This window comes from Cnephaeus nilssonii (assembly GCF_951640355.1).
Source record: "Cnephaeus nilssonii genome assembly, chromosome: 11".
Taxonomy (NCBI): Eukaryota; Metazoa; Chordata; class Mammalia; order Chiroptera; family Vespertilionidae; genus Cnephaeus; species Cnephaeus nilssonii.
Genome location: NC_137082.1, coordinates 89,295,146 through 89,316,766, shown reverse-complemented (window position 1 = coordinate 89,316,766; position 21,621 = coordinate 89,295,146). Strand labels below are relative to the sequence as shown.

The 21,621-nt window shown below is 47.0% G+C and overlaps 1 protein-coding gene across 2 annotated transcripts in view; it reads left to right on the top strand.

Annotated features, from left to right (window-relative positions):
- Nucleotides 1-2,452: 2,452 nt before the first annotated feature.
- Nucleotides 2,453-21,621, top strand: part of DSG2 (desmoglein 2) — a 37,678-nt gene continuing 18,509 nt past the window's right edge. For both annotated transcript variants that reach the window (XR_013814157.1, XM_079783708.1), the window contains exons 1-6: nucleotides 2,453-2,673; nucleotides 15,168-15,203; nucleotides 16,178-16,312; nucleotides 18,970-19,131; nucleotides 19,268-19,412; nucleotides 20,474-20,640. Coding sequence is in view for 1 of the 2 variants with exons in the window: in XM_079783708.1 (XP_079639834.1) it covers nucleotides 2,635-2,673; nucleotides 15,168-15,203; nucleotides 16,178-16,312; nucleotides 18,970-19,131; nucleotides 19,268-19,412; nucleotides 20,474-20,640 (684 nt within the window). In the remaining variant the exon portion in view is untranslated. The remainder of the gene's footprint in view (nucleotides 2,674-15,167; nucleotides 15,204-16,177; nucleotides 16,313-18,969; nucleotides 19,132-19,267; nucleotides 19,413-20,473; nucleotides 20,641-21,621) is intronic.

The following is a 21,621-nucleotide window of genomic DNA, read 5'->3' as shown; positions in this document are numbered from 1 at the left end:
CACAGCCACCCTCTGCTCTTCTGGTCCTGCTCCCGCTGCAGTGTGGTTGGAGAAAAAACACACATACAAACCAGCACATGCACGTGTGTGGGCACCTATGCTTGTACACACACAATCTCAGACCTACATTGTCTGACCAGAGCCACGATTAACTTATCCACAGTGAATATTCCAGACACCTTTCCCTACAATTGGTCTCAACAAGTTTTCATTGATTGTCTAACATGCGCTGGATACAATGGGTTGGGCCCACTATGAATGTGCTCTGACCTCTGCTTTCAAAGTGCGAACAATCCTGAGAAGGAGGGGTGGGTGGAGTAGCGGACGTGGATGAAATAACCGCAGCCACAGAGCGACAGCTACCAGGCAGGTGTGTGAGTCATCGAGAGCAGAGTCACCGAGGGAAGGAATGGAGGGGGAGGGAGGTCACTGGATACGGAGAGTATGGGAGAAGGAGGGCTGAGGATGACTCTCAGGTCCTGGGCCTGATGGCCAAATGACAAGGCAGAGGGGGAGGTAGGAAGAGCGGCTGGAGCAGTGCAGGGGGGGGGGGGGGGGGCCTTTTTGTCGGTATGCTGAGTTTGATAGCCCTGCGAACTGGGTAGGTCATTTGAGGCCCCTATGAAATATCCAAATGGTAGTGCCCCATGTTTGGGCCTGGGGAGAGGAAGCTGTGATAAGACCTGCACAATGGGAGTGGCTACAGACTCGTGCTTGGTGCCAAGGAGGAAAGAAAGAACTCAAAGGCATAAGCATTTAACAGGGAGGCAGAGAGTAAGAAATGAATTGAGAAAGAACAGCCAGAAAAATAGAAAAGTAGGTGACTCTTTCTGCCTCCTAAATTGATGTGCAATTGTCTTCTCCTCAATTCAAACTACTTCCAGGCTCTTCTACTTGGATATGGATATTGCTCTAATATCTCCAATTCCATTTCACACACACACACACACACACACACACACACACAAGCTTTCACTTCTGGCTTCGCTTGGTGTGTCAATAGGATGAAAACCATGCTTTTGTTACAGATAAATCTGAAACCCCCGACTCTTCACCAACAGCATCTATGCTTTGAGTTACTCTCTCCTGGCAGGCCCAACGGCTCCTTCACAATTATTCTTTTAAGAATCAGCTCACTGCACACACACTTTTTAAAGAGATTTCTCTAACTCATGGTTCAAAGTGTGGTCAGGGACTCCCTTCTCTATGATTATATTACACCCTGCATATATTTCTATCACTGCATTTATAATAGTTTATAGTAGTTACAATTATATTAGTTCATAATTTCAGATCCATTTCATAAAGACCTATTTTTGTTTCTTTGAATGAAGAAACACGTTTGCATCTCCAACAAAATGAAATGCTCAATGAACAGGAACAAACTAAATGGTGAAAGGGACAAAAGGGGAGATGGCAACTGGATCTGGCAAACTGGCAAAATCAGAACCGGGGAGAGAGAGGGAGGGGCTTGGGGGAGGGGAGATGAAGGCACTTCGGACCACAGAAGGCACTCGGCCATTTTGGCCAAATTTTCTAGTAGCAAATCAACCCTTCATACTTTTACGGGCTCTTCCATCACTCCAACACCACCAGTTCACCTTTCTTACAAGTTTCCTAATCTGTTGCTGCTGCTAGTATTTCTGTTTTTCAGGAAGAGTTCAAGTTAACATGTATGCTTGCAATAATAACTAGTCATAATATATCGCCATTTATTGCACCCTCATGTGCTAGACACTGCAGAATGCTTCACTCAGATTTCCTGATTTAATCTTTAGAACAACCCTCTGTGCTGGGCACTATGAATCCAATTGGACAGGTCTGGAAACTGAGGCACAGAAGGGCGCCCGGGTGGAGGATTCTGGCCGCTAGTTACACTGTGTCGGGGTTTTGTAAACCATATGAAGAGTGTACCTTTCCCCTCTAGCACTCTCTCCCAATGGCACCTAGGTCACCGGGGGCACAGCTGTCCCTCAGACCAGGTGCAGCTCTGCTAATGACTGTCTCCCTGAGCCGGGCAACATGCGAACCTGCGGGAGGAAACTACCGGCCAGCCGGGGAGAGCGGAGAGGCCCTGGCGGAGCCATGCACCTGCAGTCCCGCTCCAGGGCCTGGGCCCCCAGGTGGCCCCCCGGTGGGCCCCGCACTCCTGTGCAGTGAGGACCCGGTTCCCAGGCGCTCTTCTCCCTTCCTGCCACCCGGGCTCGGGGCCCACGCACAGGCACAGAGCGGCCCCGCAGGACGCGCGGTCCTCGCTGGACAAGGCGGGTCCTCCCTGGACACGGGTCTGCCGGTGGCCCTGCCCTGCCGGTGGCCCTGCGTCCCCGCTCCTGGGGGAGGGCTGGGAAGGAGCGGGCAGCGGGGCGGGGCCTGCCGCCCCAAGTCCCCAACCAGGGACGGCAGGGCCCAGGTGCGTGAGCGACAGGCAGGCGTCACCGCGTTCCTCCTGCGGGACCTCCCACGGGGCGGGGAGCCGGGACCACCGCTCCGCTCACCGGGGTGGCGCCGGGCGGCCCTCGGGCGGGGCGGGCGGGCGAGGAGGAGCCAGAGCAGAACCCGGACGGACCGCCGAGCGAGCGGGCGGCGGCGGAGCGGCAGCAGCGGCCCGAGGCGAGGGCGCGGAGGGGACCGGCGATGGCGCTGCGCGCGGAGGGCGTCCTGCTGCTCCTCCTGGTAAGTGCGCCTCCGGCTGGGCGCGGGCAGGCCTGGGCACCCCAGGGCGCGGGCTCGGCCCTGACCCGCCCGCTGCCCGAGCCGGTCGGCCCGCCCGGCGCTCCCCGTGGGCGCCCGGAGGTGGGGAGGCCGGGCAGGCGGCGGCGCGCCGGGCCCTGGGGCCGGGGAACACGCGCTGCAACCCGCCCGCCCTGGGTGCTGGGTGCTGGGTGCTGGGTGCTGGCCGCGGCCCCCGCCCACGCCCTTTGTCCTGCGATCTGTGGGTGCAGAGGGCCCGGAGCGGGCGCACCTGCCGGGGAGCTGGCTTTGTTCGCGTCTCGGGCGGGAACGGAGGCAGAGGCAGAGGGGGAGGCAGAGGCAGAGGGGGAGGCAGAGGGAGAGGGGGAGGCAGAGGGAGGCAGAGGGAGGCGGCCGGCCCCCAGGCGCTGGGCGGAGGCCCGGACACCTGAACTCTGGGGCTGCAGGGCTAGAAAGGCCAGCGTCCTCCATACACGCTCCTCACAGAGCTTTTGTTCACTAAACCCCGCTTCTAAAACCACCCGCACAAAGGTAGTTTTAACTTGTCTAACTGAAGGTCGCAAAGTTGGTGTTTTAAAACCATTTCCTAGTGTGAACAATCATGCATGTAATAGTGCTAAGAGTTGTGTCATGTTAAAGGGTTACAGACAATCGGGTGTGGAGCCACAGCCACATGGGGTTTTCAGAGGTCACTCTTTCTGTTGTTAGTCCTCCCCAGGGTATTTCCCATTGATTTTTAGCGAGTGGAAGGGAAGGAGAGAAACAGGGATGCGAGAGCAAGGAGAGAGACACATTGGTTGATTGCTTCCCTCCCCCCCCCTCCCCCACATCCCACCCAGGGCCAGGGATGAGCCTGCAACCAAGATACGTCCCCTTGACTGGAATCGAACCCGGGATCCGCTGCCCATGCTCCATCCACTGGGCCAACCGGCCAGGGCTCAGTGGTTAATCTTAAAGAAAGGGTTTCAGCCGTTGGGAAATGGTGTTCAGTGATACGTCGACATGTCATGCTTGGTTTCAATGTGCCAAATGGATTTTAAACTATATTCGTTTCTCTTTGTTAACGGACTTGCACATAATTTAGAAATGGTCTGGTTTATAGGACTTTGCTAAATGGGTTTTCCTGTAGTGATAATGTAGACAGACATATAACCCAACAGGAAGTACATAGGGGGTGGGGTGGGGGGGGGCCAGTCAGCGCACACGGCATGGTCACCAGGACCCCGAGCTGGGCGCCAGATTACCTTCCTGCTCCATTTATCCATCGTGTTTTGCCCAAGTCATTGAAGTAATTTTCAGTTCAAGTTCACGTTGTCAATAAAGCTTTTCTAAGACATAATTGTGAGGGTTTGTTTTGACCCCCGGAAGAACAGAACAAGTAATTCCCTCGTGGCGATGCCTCCGGGCCGAGGAGAACAAATGCCCAGCAACACAGCGCTGGGCCCTGTGGAGTGACTGTTAACCCTTCCGTGTAGGGAAAGGAGCCACCTCTGTCCTCCCCGGTGTGACAGCAGGCCACCTCAAACAGCGACAGAGAAATAAATAGCTTAACGTACTTTTACGGTAGCAATTTAGTATTTTTACTTTAATTTGGCAATAATTATGATCCTCTGGAAGTGGTTATAGCTGACCGGAGCGGAGCAGAATTCTGGCAGGCCTGCGCATTTTCTACAGTCCATTTTGTGATGTGAATGTGAATGTCCATTTTGGTCAAAGTGGGCAGTTTAGCCTTTTGCCCCCGATGTACCTCAAGTTGGAAGGACAGGGGTTCCGTCACGATCACCTCCTCGTATGTTCAAAGTCTCGTAAGTGGGAAATGCGCTCCCTACACCCGACCTCCTACACGTCCCAGGTTAGCCTCGCCTGCCTTTACGCGCTCAGAACCCCTACATTAGCGTCCAGGTGGGCAATTATCTTGAGTTTCATCTCAAGTTCCTTCTCCTCTCCAGAATGAGACAGAGCTAGGCATTTCATAGCCATTATGGGATACAACACAAAACACGATATCCAAAACACTGCTAACACAGTCATGCTTCGCTTACCGGCGGGTGTACGCTCCGAGAAATATGTTGTTAGGCAATAGCATCATTGCGCAAACTTCATAGAATGCACGTCCACAAACCTGCACGGTACGGCCTACCACACTCCTGGGCTCTATGCTAGGGCCCAGCAATTGTCCACCGGTGGGGGTGCCGCTAGAGGCGCTGTGGTGTGCCTCAAGAATGTTTAAAACATGCAGTACCTGCCTATTTAGTCAGGGGCACTGACCTCTCTTCCCTTAGATTGTCAAATAAAAAATGGCAACAGCCAACACAATAGCCATCAGGTGTGAATGAATCAAAATTATACTTTTTTTTGCGTGTCAAATCGAAAAAATATATATTTTGGAGAGCCGCAGAATTTCAGTAATTAGTTGATGTGCCCTGCGATGGAAAAGGTTGGAACTCACTGGGACAGTCTGTTGCTCCAAGGCTGCAAACCTGTCCATGTCACTTACTGAATATTGTAGGCAACGTACTACAACGGAATTTGTCTATCTAAACACGGAAAAGACACATCTACATGACTTTTTGTACTGTTCTTAAAGGGACACAATAAAAATACAGTACAACAATGTGTATGTGTTGGGGGTCGGAGGAGGGCTGCGAACAGAGGCTTTCGGCGAGGAAAGACACATGGAACGGAAGGGAGAGCAGAGACCAGAGAATAAGCCTGAGATGAGACATGATAAAAGGGAGGGGGGAGGAGAGAGAGGGAGGAACAGACTGAGAGGAAGGAGAAAGGGAAATGGAGGGGAGAGAAGTGAGTGTGTGCACACAAGTGTGTGTGTGTGTGTGTGTGTGTGCGTGTGCGCAGCACAGGGAGACAGCATGCTGAGCCTCCTCTCTGCTGACACACCCAGAGCTCGCAGGAAATTCACATGGAAGTCAGTTCCACCTTTTCTTTCAACGTCACAAACAAGCTTTTTGCTTATAATCCACTGAAACCACCATCACGTACATGTGGCCCACTGTTGACGGAAACGTTATGTGGCGCATGACTGTAGAGTATCGGTCGGTTACCTCTGTGATTGTGTGGCTGATGCGGGGGGGTGGGGGGACAGTGCAGCCACCCAGCATCACAAAGGAGTATCTATCACGTATTGCTCGCCTGGAAGGATCCAAATTCAGAATGTGACTATGGTTTCTCCTGAATGCTTACACATTTGCAACAGCATTACGTCGACTTTGCGAGCCAGGGGCCATCTGGGTAGCCTTTGGTAAAGAGTGGAAAGTAGTTCTTAAGGAAACACGATTTCTATAGGAGAGAACAGACATTATAGTCTGTATGGGTCAGAGTTCAGCTGCAGATAACAGAAGTCCGTCCAGCTAGTTGAGGCGAGAAGAGGTTTATTTCAGGACAGAACGTCGGTTACGTAAGTGTGGGGAAGATTGAGGAAACAGACCGCAGTCTGTGCTATCAGTAACGACTTCAAAGCCGTAAGGCCGGACCCAAGCCCTCAGGGAGGGCCGCCTCTCCTGGGAACAGGAGACACCGCCACTGTGGCAATCTGGAAGCTGCCATGATTAGGATGCTATTGCTGCCGCTCACAGAACCATGTGACAACGGCTAGGATCCATACCAACTAAATGTACTTGTACTCTGCCTCTTGGCACCCAGGGATCTAGTGGTGGGCACTAAGGCTGCTGCAAAAACCCAAACACATCCACATCCATGCTTGCCAGCTTCACTTCCTTCTCTCCCATCTCATGTAAGCATTGATTGGCTGAATCTCAATAATCACATTCCGAACCTTAGCTGCAAGGGAGTCTGTGATATGTGATCTTTGGCTTTCCTCTGCAGTTCAGGAAGTCACACCAGCCTTAGCCGATTTGGCTCAATGGATAGAGCGTCGTCCTGCGGACTGAAGGGTCCCAGGTTCAGTCCTGGTCAGGGCACATGCCTGGGTTGTGGGCTTGATCCCCAGTAGGGGAAATGCAGGAGGCAGCCAATCAATGATTCCCTCTTATCATTGATATTTCTCTCTCTCTCTCCCTCTCCCTTCCTCTCTGAAATCAATAAAAAATATTTTTAAAAATAAAATAAAATATTTAAAGAAAAAGACACACCAGAAGGAGATGTTGGGTGACACCCACATAGTTATTACAATCATTTAGGCCAACTCCATCTAAATGAAAAATGAGAGAACTTGTGAATAAAAGCAGAGAATCTTTTCTTCTCAAGAGTTCTTTACCTGGGATCTACCTACTCCTGTCTGTAAGTAAAATTCAGAGGGTCCTTAGACATGGCTGGGAATAAATTACATACCTATTTTCACTAACTGCTAACTGAGACTTCCTTCAAATTATGAATGTAGGAAAGACATTGCAATAGCATTAACAGTACCTGAGAATTCACAAAAATGTTGACATTATACTGTAGTTATCTCAAAATGCCATTTATTCTCATCACTAATAAACTTTCTTCTAGACCTTATTATTTAATGCACTGGTAATGAAATGCATAATATTACTGCATCACAAATATGGTGGGTTTTTCAAAATTCTGATAACTATTTTGATATAATTGGGTTCATTTGTCATTCGATTTTGTAAAAATACATTTAAAAACATTATCCTGACAAGGGATCCATAGGCTTCCCCCAGCTGCTCAAGAGGGCACTCAAGGAAGAGGTTTTCTGATTGTTGCCTCAATTCTGCCTTGAAAATCAAACTCCACGTTAAGGATTCAGTGATAGCCCCGTGTGCTGTGAACAGGTGCGCCTACCTCTGCTGGTCTGCTGGGGCTGCTGTAGCAAAGAACGAACAGTGGGCGGCTCAGCACAGCAGTGCTTGTGTTAGAGTCTAGATCCAGCAGCCTGAGATCAGGTGCTGGCCGGGCACACTCCCTCTGGCACATACCGCAGGCTCCCTCTTTGCCTCTCCTCGTGTTGGGCGGCTTTCCGGGGTTCTCGGCGTTCCTTGCTTGTGGATGCATCCCTTCAGGCCTCTGCCTTCACACAGCATCCTTCCTGTGTCTCTTCATATTCCCTGCTTCTGTGCAGGTCTGAGTCTGTATCCAACTGTCCCCTTTTTATAAAGACAGTGACCACGTTGGGCTCACATCAATGACCTCAAGTTGGTTAAATCTCCAAAGATCCTGATTCCTAAAAAGGTCACATTCTAAGACACTAGGGGTTAGGACTTCAACTTGCCTTCTTTTGGGAAACACAATGCAACTCATATATTACCAGTACCTTCAGTTATACAGTATTCTAATATGCAACTGGATAACAGATTTTAGGATAAATTCAAATATAACTTAGATGGTATTGAAGCCTGTAAGAATAATCAGTTCTATCCAGAAATTTTAGAAATGCATTATTTCACACTTGGTTTTGTTTCTAAAAATTAATAAGTAGTAGGGAAATGGCAACTCAACAGAAACTTAGAGAAAGGACTTTACAAAAAGACATGAATCTTCATTCAGTCTAAATTCTCCCTGATCATTAGAAATATCTGATGAGCTAGATCAAAATCCTCAAAGCTGAGATCCAGAAATATGTACTGATAGAAACTTCCCATTAATCTAATTATCAGACAGGTCTAAGAATGACAATTATCAGTGTAAAGTTTGCAAAATAGTTTATTCATAAATGAAGCATGCAAATATTGATATGGAAAGAAATTACTCATTAAATAAGGATTGGTATTTTTAAAACTGTCAAATTGTAGTAAAAATCAGAAACCTCAATTGAAATCATAAATGAGCTTTAAATCAATTTGAGCATTTCTTAATCACAGCTTGTTTTTTTTTTCCTTTCAATGTACCACAAAATTTAATGGCTAATAACACCTTCAAACATATAGTTCACATATAATGAAAGATTGTTTTCTCAGTTGAGTTTATCTTAAAGTATCAGATGTATACCACATATAACATTGGATTATTTTTGTTTATTTCAGATTATTTTTTTCATGTATTGAGATTTTTATCATATGCAAAGCGTGCGATTAGGATGAAGGAAGCTGGAGCAGGATTTATACCATCCGCTGATGCTAAAATGAGTAAAACCCACAAGAAAATAAAGCACAGGAGGGGGACATGCTGTACACACATCACGAGGAGACCTATCAGACACGCGTGGGAGCAGGGTGGGCGGTGGAGGTGCTGCCCTTGCCCACTTTGGGCCACATCCCCTATTCTGGATTGGCTAGCGCCTCTCCTCCTCCTCAGAGGGTTTCCCCAGGGTCTAAGCTTAACATTTCTACCATCTGAGCTCTGAGAGTCACATCCTTCTAGCCCTCAGACTTAGCACCATATGCCCTCTGACCCCTTCTGTCTTCTACGCACAGGGCACTGCCAAGGACTGAATTGGGCCCCCTAAAGGCTTGCCTCCACCCACCCATCCATCCTGGTGCCAGTCCTCTACCGCCGGCCTGTTACCTCTCTGGCTTATGACTGCCCTCTGCCTTCCGTCTGAGCCAGCTCTGCCAGAACTCTTCCTGCAGGCCTAGTGCTGAAGGTCTGGTATTCCCTGCCAGAAGCTGCCGGTGGCTCCCCACGCCATGTGGGGCTGCCAGAAGCTGCCGGTGGCTCCCCACGCCATGTGGGGTCAGTGAAGATCCCTAGTTCAACCGTTTGTCCTTATTTTCTACTTGCTGCCATCGCCTGGTCTAGGAGCCAAACCACATGACTTCCTGTTCTCTGCCCTCAGTCTCCAAGTCCCCATCCTTTCCCTCCGCCTCCCCACGTGGCAGCCTCCTTGGGCGCAGCCGCAGATCCTGCTCTCCGAGGCCAAGCTCCAGCCAGCCCCTGCCCTAACCCTCTCCTCACTTCCCTGGCAGGAAGTAGCATCTGCCCCTTCCAAGGTCCCCAGAACTGTCTTGGCAGCTGTCACTCACACAATCAAGTGCTTCCTCCTCATCTTAGAGTGATGTAGGTGCACTTGTTCTCCGACCATCTCAGCGGCTCCAGCGCAGGCCCATCTGTCATAGCTAAACTAGTGAGTGCCTTGGACACAGATGTATTCTCTAAAAATGTAAGAGCTCAAGTATGTATGATTGGAAAAGCTGGAATCATCTGAATTTCATGTTTACAAGAAATATGTAGCGCCCAGGTGGGTTGGGTAGTGTTTGTCTGATGTTAACACATTCATCAGCTGCTACTGTGCTTTCTCCAGGTGCCAGTCTTCTGGGTGCTCGGGACTTGTCTCGTGGGCAGGGCGCTTACAGTCAGGGAACCGGTGAACTTGGCTCCTGGGCAGGGAGCGTAAGGAACAGGGGTACAGGGAAGAGGGCTTGACATTTTGTGAGCACCCACAGTGTACCAGTTACTGGATTTAGTGAATGTTATTAATGGGCCAAGCCGGATAGAGACCAGGTCCCCCAACGCCATGCCTCTTGCCCTCCCCCGCACTGAACATCACAGCTCACTGTGACCTCGGTTTACAGCAGTTGTCTGTGGTCTGTCATCAGTTAAGGCCTGACCTTCTGGGACTAGGTCGTTAGTTTAGTTTCATTACAAGTTAGAATGCTAGAAAGGAAAGGAGAGAAGAAACGCAAACTAAGATTTGTCCTGCAAAAGTATTCATGCCACTGTCAGAAAGCCATTGGCCTTCACCATCTTCATTTGGCCACCCACTGACTTGAGGCCAATGGAAAAGGCCCCTTTCCACTGAGGACCTGGGAGTCCACTCTTGGCCACTGTCTGGTAGCTCCTGGAGTTTGCCTTCCTGGTCGACCAGCGCCATCTAATGGTGAAAGGACAATCTGAAGCTCTGTTACTTAAACTGGGCCTTCGGTTTACCGGTGTTTGTCTTTGTTCCTTACACCAAGGACAAAAGAGGAGCTATCCATGATTGCACAAAACTCAACTTGAAGTTAGAATGTGCACGATCTAACAACTCATCTGTATCACAGCATTGCGAAATCCATATTTTAAAATTCAATCAATAAATGCTACCAAAGAAAATATTTTCTTGGATTCTAAAAGAGATCTGAGTCACCCAGTCATATCTGTTACATTAAGATTAGCCCAGACATCGGAAGAACAGGCGAAAGATTGTGATAAATCATATAATTTATTGCAGTGAGACTTAAAGGACATAGTTTTGCTGTCTAAAGGTCAAATTCAGGGTTCAACCCTTGGAGTTCAAAATACTGCTTTTCTTGGCTGAGTCCTAAAGTGGCAGCTGTGAAAACAAAAATGTACTTGTTTAAATTAGCCGTTGAGCGTGGCTGCTGTATGAATTCTACTTCGGTGTGGGTCATTTATCAGGTGGATTTTTAAGTTGCCATTTTCTAAACGAGCTGTGATGTTCAGCCATAAAATGGGAAGTTTTGTAGACAACCTCCCGGAAGGTGTCGGCCAGGGGAACGTCAGCCACTGCCTCCTGAGCCCCAGGTCTGCGTGTTCCACTCAGCAAGGTGCCTTCCGAGCAGGAAGTGGCGTTGAAAGGTGCCGACCTTGAGAACAAAGAGTGCGTTGCTTGCCTGACCTTCCCCGGTGCCTCTGCCAAAACCAAATTATTTTCTTGCCAGTTACCAGGAAAACCAGTTTTTACAAGATGCGTAGGATTCAAGGATAGAAACTGTTTCTAAACTTTAGCAAATTGGGAACGCTTTTGAAGGGTTTATCTGGTCCATCTTCCAGTCTTTGGGCACAGAGGCCAGAAGATTACTTTCCTCTTCAGTCTTTTGGTTTGGTTGGTTGTTTGTTTTTGTTAATCTTCACCCGAGGATATTTTTCCATAGATTTTTAGGGCGATCGGAAGAGAGAGGGAAAGACAGAGAGAAACATCAATGTGAGAGACACACACCGATTGGTTGCCTCCTGCACCAGCCCTGACCAGGGCCCGGGCCGGGGAGGAGCCTGCAACCAAGGTACATGCCCTTGACCGGAATCGAACCCGGGACCCTTTGGTCCTCAGGCCGACCCTCTATCCACTGAGCCACACCACTTAGGGCTCCTCTTCAGTCTTAAAGGCATGCTGCACGGGACTTTTCCCATCATCCGGTTTCTTGTGAGAAGAGTTACAGATTTCACACTCGGGGAGCCACAGCGGGCCTCCTGTGAGCCGCCCTCCCGTGCTGGACCCTGAGTGACCTGCAGGAGGAGCCGCAGACCGAGCCGGGCATCTCCCGGGGGGAGGGGAAGGAGCGGAGTGGCGGTGTTAGCTGTTCGTTTGTATCGCCCGCAATGCGCTACCAGCTTGGAGATTCCCATAAACCCTCCTGGTCCTGCGGAGCTGGGAGCCCATCATGGCCCTAGTTACCCAGTCATTCCCACCCAGAGAACCGTGGTCTCCGTCAGGGCTCCTCCACCTTGGCACTTGGCCCTTTGGGACCAGACGATGCTTTGGGGTGAGCGGGCCGGGTCGGGGCAGGGGGAGCTGCCTTGTGCATTGGAGACCTGGAGCATCTCTGGTCTCCACCCACTCGAGGCCAGCGGCACTCACCTCCCCACCCCCAACCCGACTAGACAACCAGAAACGTCTCTGGACATTACCAGATATCCTGAGTGGGGGGTGAGGGGGTGGGGGTGCAACATCTCCAGTTAGGAACCACTTTTCTAAATGAAGAATGTGTTTACACGGTACGGAGTCCCAGGGAACCATCCAAATTACATACGCACTTTAGAAAAGAGCAGTTAAGATCTTAACTTTTCAATCCAATAAGCCAGCGGCCGCCAACCTTCCGGGCCTCACGGACCACCAGCGGCCCGCGGACCCCGGCCGGCCGGCGAGCGCCGGCAGAAACGGCTCCACGGCTGCCGGACCGTCAGTGCGCGTCTCCGGGGTCTGGGCAGTGAGTGCGGGGCAGGCATTTCAGTCCGTCCTGCCTGCGGTCTGGAGACAAGCTGCGGCGACAGGTGCTGTGAGAAGCGAACAGCAGACCTAGCGTGTCGACCCCAGACCCCTCAGCTTCAAGACGCACACCAATCTCTGTGGCTTGTTAGCGTAGCCGACAGAAAAGTGCACGCATTAAAGTGTACTGAATTGCTGGACTTTCCCAAACTGCACACACCCGGTAACCAGCGACTAGATTAGCCAGTTAATTGCCACGCGTCCAAAACGGAAACCATCCCCACACACCACGATATTTTGAATTTAATTCAAAGGCCTGCCGCTTGCGTCTATAGACGCTTAGGGCCTACAAAGGGTTAAGAAACAAGGTCGCCAGCACCCCAAAGCCCAGCCATCACCCCCGACTCACTCTCCTCCAGCAGCACCACCTCCCACCTCGATGGCGCTGCCATCAGTCCCACTCCGCGGCCTGGCTACCCCCTGCAGGGCACCCCTGCCTGGCACCCCTCTCGCTCCCCTCCGGGAGCCGCCTCTCAGTCCTGCATTACTGCCTACCACCCTGTCCCTGCTTTAACTTTCTTCACAGCTCTCATCACAATCTATTTTTGTCTATCTCCCCAACATCTAAGAACATTATATTACTTAGCATATTGTAGAAGCTCAGGAAATTGAAGGCCTGAATGACTGAATCCAAGTTTCAGAAATTTTAAGGTGAGGAAAATGCAAGTCTTGGAATGGAGGAAATACCATCATAATTCTATTGACTGAGAGCCTGCTACATGCCAGTCATTTGCAATAAAGACACTTATGTGTTATTTCTTTTAATTGGTGTAATAACCATGCCAAGTGGGCTTGTGAGGTGGGTTGCTTTCAGATATAAGTAACAAGACCCAACTAAAGGTGGATTAAATAGCCCGGCCGGTGTGGCTCAGTGGTTCAGCATCGACCCAAGAACCAGGAGGTCACAGTTTGATTCCCAGTCAGGGCACATGCCCAGGTTACAGGCTCAATCCCCAGTAGGGGGCGTGCAGGAGGCAGCCGATCCATGATTCTCATCATTAATGTTTCTATCTCTTTCCTTCTCCCTTCCTCTCTGAAATCAATAAAAACATATTTTAAAAAATTAAAAGTGGATTAAAATAAAAGAATACTTAAGAAGTGGGTCAGAGATGGGGCGGCTCCATATTTGACCAGTTCTGTAACTCCGAGATGCCACAGGTTCAGTTTGGCGTCTCTGCCATTGCATTAGCTTTCTCCTCGTGGTCACAGCTGGCTGCAGCCATTCCTAGAATCTCATCCTCACTCACCCACCTCCAGGGCAGGTGAGGAGAGAGGCTGGGCATGTGCTTCTCTTCTCATCGGTGCGGGGCATTTTTCCAGACTCTCCTGATATCTCATTGACTGAATTCTCTCATTCATGGTTACGGACTGAATGTGCTCCCCCCAAACTCCTATGTAGACGCCTTAACTCCCAAAGCGATGGCCTTGGAGGTGGGGCCTTTGAGAGGTAACTGAGTTTAGATGAGGTCATGAAGTTTGGAGTCACATGCATGACAGGGATACAATAAGAGACACTAAGATAAGGGGCTGTGTACCTGGTGGTCTGAATGAGCACACTTTTGAGAATAAAAGGGCTGCTAACAGAGGGAATACCTGCACCAGGGTGTCATCTGGACTCTGGAGGAAAACATACATATACGGTCACCCTGGAAACCAACACCAGCCCTGTGGAAGGAGCAGGTGTTAGAGAGCATGGGTGTGTGACGGATCCAACCGGCCCCTGGGCCTACCAAGCACTGTTGTCAGTACAGGGTTAGGATCCAAGAGAGTAACGGTTGGGCACACAGAGGTGGGGGGAAGTGAGGCAGCAATGTTAGCAGATCAAAAGAAGAAGGGCTGGCTGCGTCACGCACAGCGCCTCTGGGATGGCGGTAGGAATCTGCCAGCATCGTCCAATCGCATTGTCGGCAGTGATGGGTGTCTGCGATGTCTCAAGCCACTTACCTCACGTGGCTGTTGAGCAAATGAATTATTAATCACAAATAATTTAAGTTCAAGTGTAAATAGCCACACCTGGCGAACGCATTAGAAAGTGCTGGTTTGGATTAAGCCAGGAGAAAGGTGAAGCAAACATCAAAAGGCAGGATAGGAATTATTGTCCGGATGTTAGGGTAAACATACTGTGTGTAGTTCTGTGGAACGATGAAGTTCAAAATGTGACAGTGCTGGATAAGGACCAGAGAAAAGAGTCGGTGGGGGCCAGGAAGGTGAGGAATGAAGTCTGAATATGGGCAGCCGTGGGTATGACCGATGGGGGATGATGGGAGTTGGAGTGCTGGGGGCACTGCACACTAAAGGCCTTGAGGAAAGGTAAGGGGGTTCCCCAAGAACAAGAGATGAAAATCACAGGAGAGTTTGGGGTTGGTTTTCAGATATTCGTTGTGTTCTGAGTTTCCTGGAGAAGACATTGTGGACCAAAAAGAGTGTAAATTCCTCTCTCTGGCCCTGGACATGGCAGGGAAGCAAAGGGGAGAAAATGAATTTAGTTTCCTTTTGACAAAGGAGAATAGTGGTGGTGTTAAACCTATTTTCTTCCTGTTAATGTCTGTAATATCCTATTCATTTAAAAAATATTTAAACTGGAGTAATAAGTTATATTAAACAATAAATAAATAATTTTATTTTTCAGATCTGCTTTACCTTTGGAAATGCACTCCATTTAGAGGTAAGGAACCATGCACAGTCCACTGCGTTTTTATAGGAAAAGACCTTTATACATGTGCAACTCTGTGGTCATAAGAAAAGACCACTGGAGATACTCATTCATCCAGTTGTTAACAGTGACTACTCTGAAGTGTGAGTGAAAATGTAGAGGGAAATTTTATATTATAAACTTTAGTGTTATTTAATGTTTTGTTACATAATTTAATTTTTTAAGTTATAGAAGAATTTTTCAACTAAAAGCAAAGAAAAAATTAATGACCTAGCGATAAGCAGTGTAAATATTTCTAAATAAAATACCTGTTATATAGAACTACAAAATTAGGAAAATGAGAAACCTAGTAGAATAACCATTTCTGATCTTAAGACACTAAGTCAGTTGTATTGAAATTTTCCTTGGATAAAACCTGTATTATCTGTTAAAGAACAATTGAAAATTTATACAATCATTTTCCACGTAAAGATTCCAAAAATAAAATATGGGCAATTTAAACTTTGACCCATCATTAAAACAATAAATTCATTAATTGACACTTTCACTACTTTTAGTCAAATTGAGATCAATAGGTTACTAATATTTAGTCTTAAAACATTTAGTAATTTATTTTTAAAATATAAGCTACCACAGAAAAACTGAACTTCATTTCCCATTAGTAAGAAAAATTCATGTTAATTTTAATTTGCTTATTTGTAAGGTCACTAAGTTATTCTTTAACCTTTTAAACTCTTCACTCTGGGAAATCTTTTCTTTCTGATAAAAACGAAACCCCAGATGCTATACTGGTTTGGAGACAATCTGTTGAACTCCTATAGAATTTGCTAGAGTACATACACATTTCCTCTACGAAAAGCAAGTCTGTTCATAAATATCAAATTTATACCTTGAAGTGTACACAGCTTTCTTTAAAGTTCTAGTGAATTCCATGACACCATCCTGACGTCTTAGGTACTGAATCACTTTTTGGCAATGTGTTGTAGACCTTACACACCAGAAGCGAACAGGAGCCGCCTCCTAAACACACTCACTTGGTGCGGCAGAAGCGAGCCTGGATCACCGCCCCCGTGAGCCTGCGGGAAGGAGAGGATCTGTCCAAAAAGAATCCCATCGCCAAGGTACTCTCTAAAGAGGAACAGAAAATACGTGCACATTACCGAAATGTGGTGGAAGAAGACTTGTGTGTCCACTTTTAAATTTAAGGAAAATCCTATAATGTACTTAATGAGGTTTTTTAATATTGCAGATGTATTTGAAAATTAGCAAAGCTTAATTTTTAGCAGGAACCTCTAGTTTTAAGATCTGCTTTCATATCATATTGACCAATGTCACCCCAATAAATTTAACTTAAAAAAAATAGAAACCCACACCTGAAGCCTATATGATGATGTCACCCAATAAGTTTAATTTAAAAAACAAAAAACCTTCCTCTTTCCCATTCTGGAAGATGCACCATCATTGGTGAAGATACTAGGATATGTATAATTTGGGGCTTTGATTAAATTAAGAGTTAAGGGATCTAGCACCAGTTGAATCTCTGTGTAACAGGTTACAATAATCAAAAGAAGTATCATATGCTCGGGAGGAAAAGTTCTTTTTCCTGCTACCCTCCTAGGTTCTCTGACTGGGAACCTGTTGGACTGACTAAAGAAAAATTAACAGGAGAAAAGTAAACAAGTTTATTAACGTGTGTCTTATACATGTAACACGTGGGAGTAGCCAGAGATGAGTAACTCAAAGGTTTGGTTAGAATTGGGGCGTCTTGGGAAAGGAACAATAATTCTTAGAGAAGTGACAAGACAAAGGAAAAGGACCTCGAATTTGTGGGGGCAGCAGACGGTGGGAAGACAGATACACGGTAAACTGATGGTAGAAAGACTCGCTAGTCAAGCTTGTTATGTGGAGTCCTTGTGCCATCTCAATACTGGAAAGGGTCTAAAGTTGTCAGGGAGGATTAACTCTTGTCCTTGGTAGAGAGGAGAGAGAGAGATCACCTTTATAAACTCATGTCCTGCGTTTAGACACACAGCGGGAGGGCAGAGAGCTTGTTTTATATCCGCTTCTTCTCAGTGGCCTTCAGCTCAAAATAAGCCTGTGCCAAGGTGGCATATTTGGGAGTGGCATATTCTGCTCCCCTAGCCTTGAACAGTAATTTTCAAAAGGAAAAACTGATGCCGAATAGATAAGGTGACCATCTACCCAGCTTGAGGCAGTCCCCGTTAATGTCGTCGTCCTGGCCCAATAGTTAACTCCCTTTTCACTCTCAGGGTCCTATTTTTTTATGGTTATACCTCATGTGCGAACCTGAGCCCGATTGTTTTCCCCTTAAAGGTGCTCTAAGTTCTACCCATTTCAGTGAATGGCACTATCATTCCATCCAGCTTTTTAAAATGTAGCAAGTATTATGAGCTTTACCCCTGAAATACATTCCGGATCTGCCCCCTTCTCTCCACTGCCACCCCCCAGTCCAAGTCAGTGTCATCTCTGACCTGTGTTCCCCAGAGAGTCTTGACCTTGTGTCCCTGCTCTCACTCTTGGCACCCCCTGCCAACCCCGACCCCCACCACAGTTCGTTCTCCCAAAAGCAGCCAGAGTGATGGGTTGAAAAGATAAATCAAAGCATGCTCCCCCACTTCGTGAGACCCTTTCAACTGCTTCCCTTGGGATTTATTGGCCTTGACCTCCTCACTGGCCTCAGCTCCTATCAGCCGCATCCTCCACTCTGCTACATCCCCTAAGTCCGTGGTCGGCAAACTCATTAGTCAACAGAGCCAAATACCAACAGTACAACGATTGAAATTTCTTTGGAGAGCCAAATTTTTTTTAAAATATATTTTTTATTGATTTTTTACAGAAAGAAAGGGAGAGGGATAGAGAGTTAGAAACATCGATGAGAAAGAAACATCGATCGGCTGCCTCTTGCACACCCCCTACTGGGGATGTGCCCGCAACCAAGGTACATGCCCTTGACCGGAATCGAACCTGGGACCCTTGAGTCCGCAGGCCGACGCTCTATCCACTGAGCCAAACCGGTCAGGGCTGGAGAGCCAAATTTTTTAAACTTAAACTTCTTCTAACGCCACTTCTTCAAAATAGACTCGCCCAGGCCGTGGTATTTTGTGGAAGAGCCACACTCAAGGGGCCAGAGAGCCGCATGTGGCTCGCGAGCTGCAGTTTGCCGACCACTACCCTAAGTGATCTGACTCATTCCACATCCCAGCCCCTCCCCTTCGCCCTTCCTGCTCCCTCTGCTGGAAGCCCGCCCCACGGGTATCTGCAGTGTGGGGTCCCAAGGGTTCCCGTCCCTGCCTCACCCGGTCCCTGCCTCACCCCGTCCCTCTGTCCCATCCCTGTGTCGCTTGGTTTATGGCGCAGACACATCTAAGTTTTACTTCATCTTTCCAGTCTGATTAATACACGTCATGCATGATGAGCTCCCCCATTTCCCAGCAACAGATCATTTCGAGAAAGCTAAAATCCAGATCTGTAATCCAGGCGTCACATCTCAGTGTGTGTGTGAGCAATTGAGTTTTTCTTTTTGGTTTGGTTTGGTTTTCTAAGATATCTGAGACGTTCACACTTTCTTTCGTTATGTTTCCCTAAAACGCATTGATTCTTTGGGGTTCAATATGCAATAACTCTTCTTCTTACTAATTTTAATTATATAAGTCATTAAGAATAAAATTTACATAAAAAGGAAAAAATCTTATTAAATTTCCCCAACTTTCCAAATTCTCTATCTAGAGATAATATCCCCTTGTTATTTTTATGCTAGATACATTCTGATATTGCAGAAGAAAAAAGAATAAAAATTACATACAAATACACTGGAAAAGGCATCACAGAGCCACCTTATGGTGTGTTTGCCTTTGATAAAAACACGGGAGAACTGAACGTTACCAGCATTCTTGATCGAGAAGAAACGCCCTATTTCCTGGTAAGAACAATTTTACATTTATTAGTTTGAAGTTTTATCTTTGGTAACTGTCACGATTTATTATTTTTTGATACCATGGCAGGTCATTACCTCAGCTTAAATCTAATCTCTTCTGTTATTTGTGCCATGACTTCAGCTAATTGGTTATGCTTTGGATGAAAAAGGCAACAATCTAGAGAAGCCATTAGAACTGCGCATTAAAGTTCTGGATATCAACGACAACGAGCCCGTGTTCACCCAGGATGTCTTTGTGGGGTCCATTGAAGAACTGAGCGCAGCACGTAAGTGGCCGCTGTGTTTCTGAGTGAATACCCAAAGGCACTGTAACCCGCTGAGGGACTGAACACGACCTCCTGGGACTCCGTGGGGGCTGAGGATTAGCCACGGGACAAAGAGTAACAAGCCTATTGCTCTAGGTATAGAACTGGCTCTTTTGTCATATGTTCAAAAGACTGTACATGACATGTTTTATACCCGCAGAACAGATATGGTGGATGGTTGTGGCATGTTGGATCTCTGTATCAGCTATTCTGCCTTGTAGCAGAAAAGCAGCCATAGAAAGTATGTAAACAAATGGGCATGGCTGTGTTCCAATAAAACTTTATTTACAAAACTGGTGGCTGACTGGTCTTGCCCGCTGGCAGTAGTTTGCTGACCTTTGACTCATGTTATTTCTACTGTCAGGTTTATTAGTATCATTCAATAGAGTGCTCTACATAAATGCTTATAGAGAGAGATTTCTCTGTATTAAAAAAATATATTTTTATGATTTCAGAGAGATACAAATACCAATAATGAGAGAAAATCATCAATCAGTTGCCTCCTGCACACCCCCTACTGGGGATCAGCCTGCAACCCGGGCATGTGCCCTGATCGGGAATCAAACTGTGAGCTCATGGGTCATGGGTCCTAGGTCCATGCTCAACCACTGAGCCACACCAGCCAGGCAAGACATTTCTCTTTGATCACAGTCTAAAGAACAGCTGTGCTTCTCCTGAATTGTTTGTATTTTAATAAGCATCTGTTTGTACCTGTTCATTCTCCTTTTTTTTATTAGAACTATTATAAATAAATCTGTGGCCCTCCTGTAGCAAGTGTTGGGGACTTCACCCTAAGAATTGTATGTACTAACGCTGGTCCTGGCCTTTCCTTGTTTTTCTTACTCCTACAATCCATTCACACTTATTTCCTTGTCCAGTTCAGTTTTTTGATCTTGGTAAACTGTGGTTTTGATAAACACCTGAAATCCTTCTTGGAACAAGCTGAAATGATACATAAAATAACATATGTGCACATGGTCAAGGTTGAGTTTCATTCTGGATGCCTTTGTTTCTAATGCCAGATACCCTTGTGATGAAAATCAACGCGACAGACGCAGATGAGCCCAATTCCATGAATTCTAAAATTTCCTACAAAATTGTATCTCAGGAGCCTGCTAACCCCGCAATGTTCTACCTGAATAAGGACACGGGAGAGATTTATACAGTCAGTAGTACCTTGGACAGAGAGGTACGTGAATATTTTATGTTGCTCATCTTTTAAACTCTCCTTTATTCTCTCAGGTTCTCCTCTCTGTTTCTCTCCTCTGTTTTCTTACTTTGTTGTATATTTCTAGTTCACAGGCTAACTCTTGGCATTATCCCCTCCTAGGGATGTGCTGTCCCATATGGTAGCCACTAGCCATATGTGGCCGTTGGGCACTTGAAATGTGACTGGTCCACATTGAGTTGTGCTACAAATAGAAGATGTACCAAACTGGGAATACTTAGTGTGAAAAAAGAAAAGAATGTAAAATGCCATCTTAATTTTTTGTTGATTTCATTTTGAAATAATATTTGGGATACCATAGGTTAGATAAAATATATTTTAGTATTAACATCAGGATTTTTTTTTTTTTTTACTTTTTTGAATGTGGCTGCTAGAAAATTTAAAACTGTCAAGGACAGCGCTGTTCTGGGCTCTCTCCAGCCCGGGTTCTGTGTGCTAGAGAGCTTCCTAAGTTTGCAGTTCTGCAATGAAACACCAGGGTCTCCCTCACTACTCAGAGACAGGCCTCGGAAGGCAAAAAGGTAGAGGTGGCAGCCCTATTACAGAACTATGTGTAAAGGGAAGAATTACTGTAAATCCCAAAGTGGAAGAAAATTTGAGTAGGTTTCCTAGAAAGCCTGTTCTCTCAAACATTTCACATTTTTATTTCTAACTGAAAGGAAAAATTTAAAAGAAAAAGGGGATATGGAAGATTTTACAAGTGCTGCGCACATGAAGATTTTAACAGTGTGCATGAGTGAAATGGTGGTGATCCTAAGAACACTGAGTTGTCATCAACTATGAATCATCACCCAAGTGCAGTCAGTATATTTTGTATCTCTTAGAAGGTGATTTCACTCTGCCCAGAGGGAACAGAGTTGTGCCCAATGTTCCTCCTGAGATCTTGGTAGAATTCAAGAATTTTATTACTCTTAAACTGCTACTCTATACCTTTCAATAAAT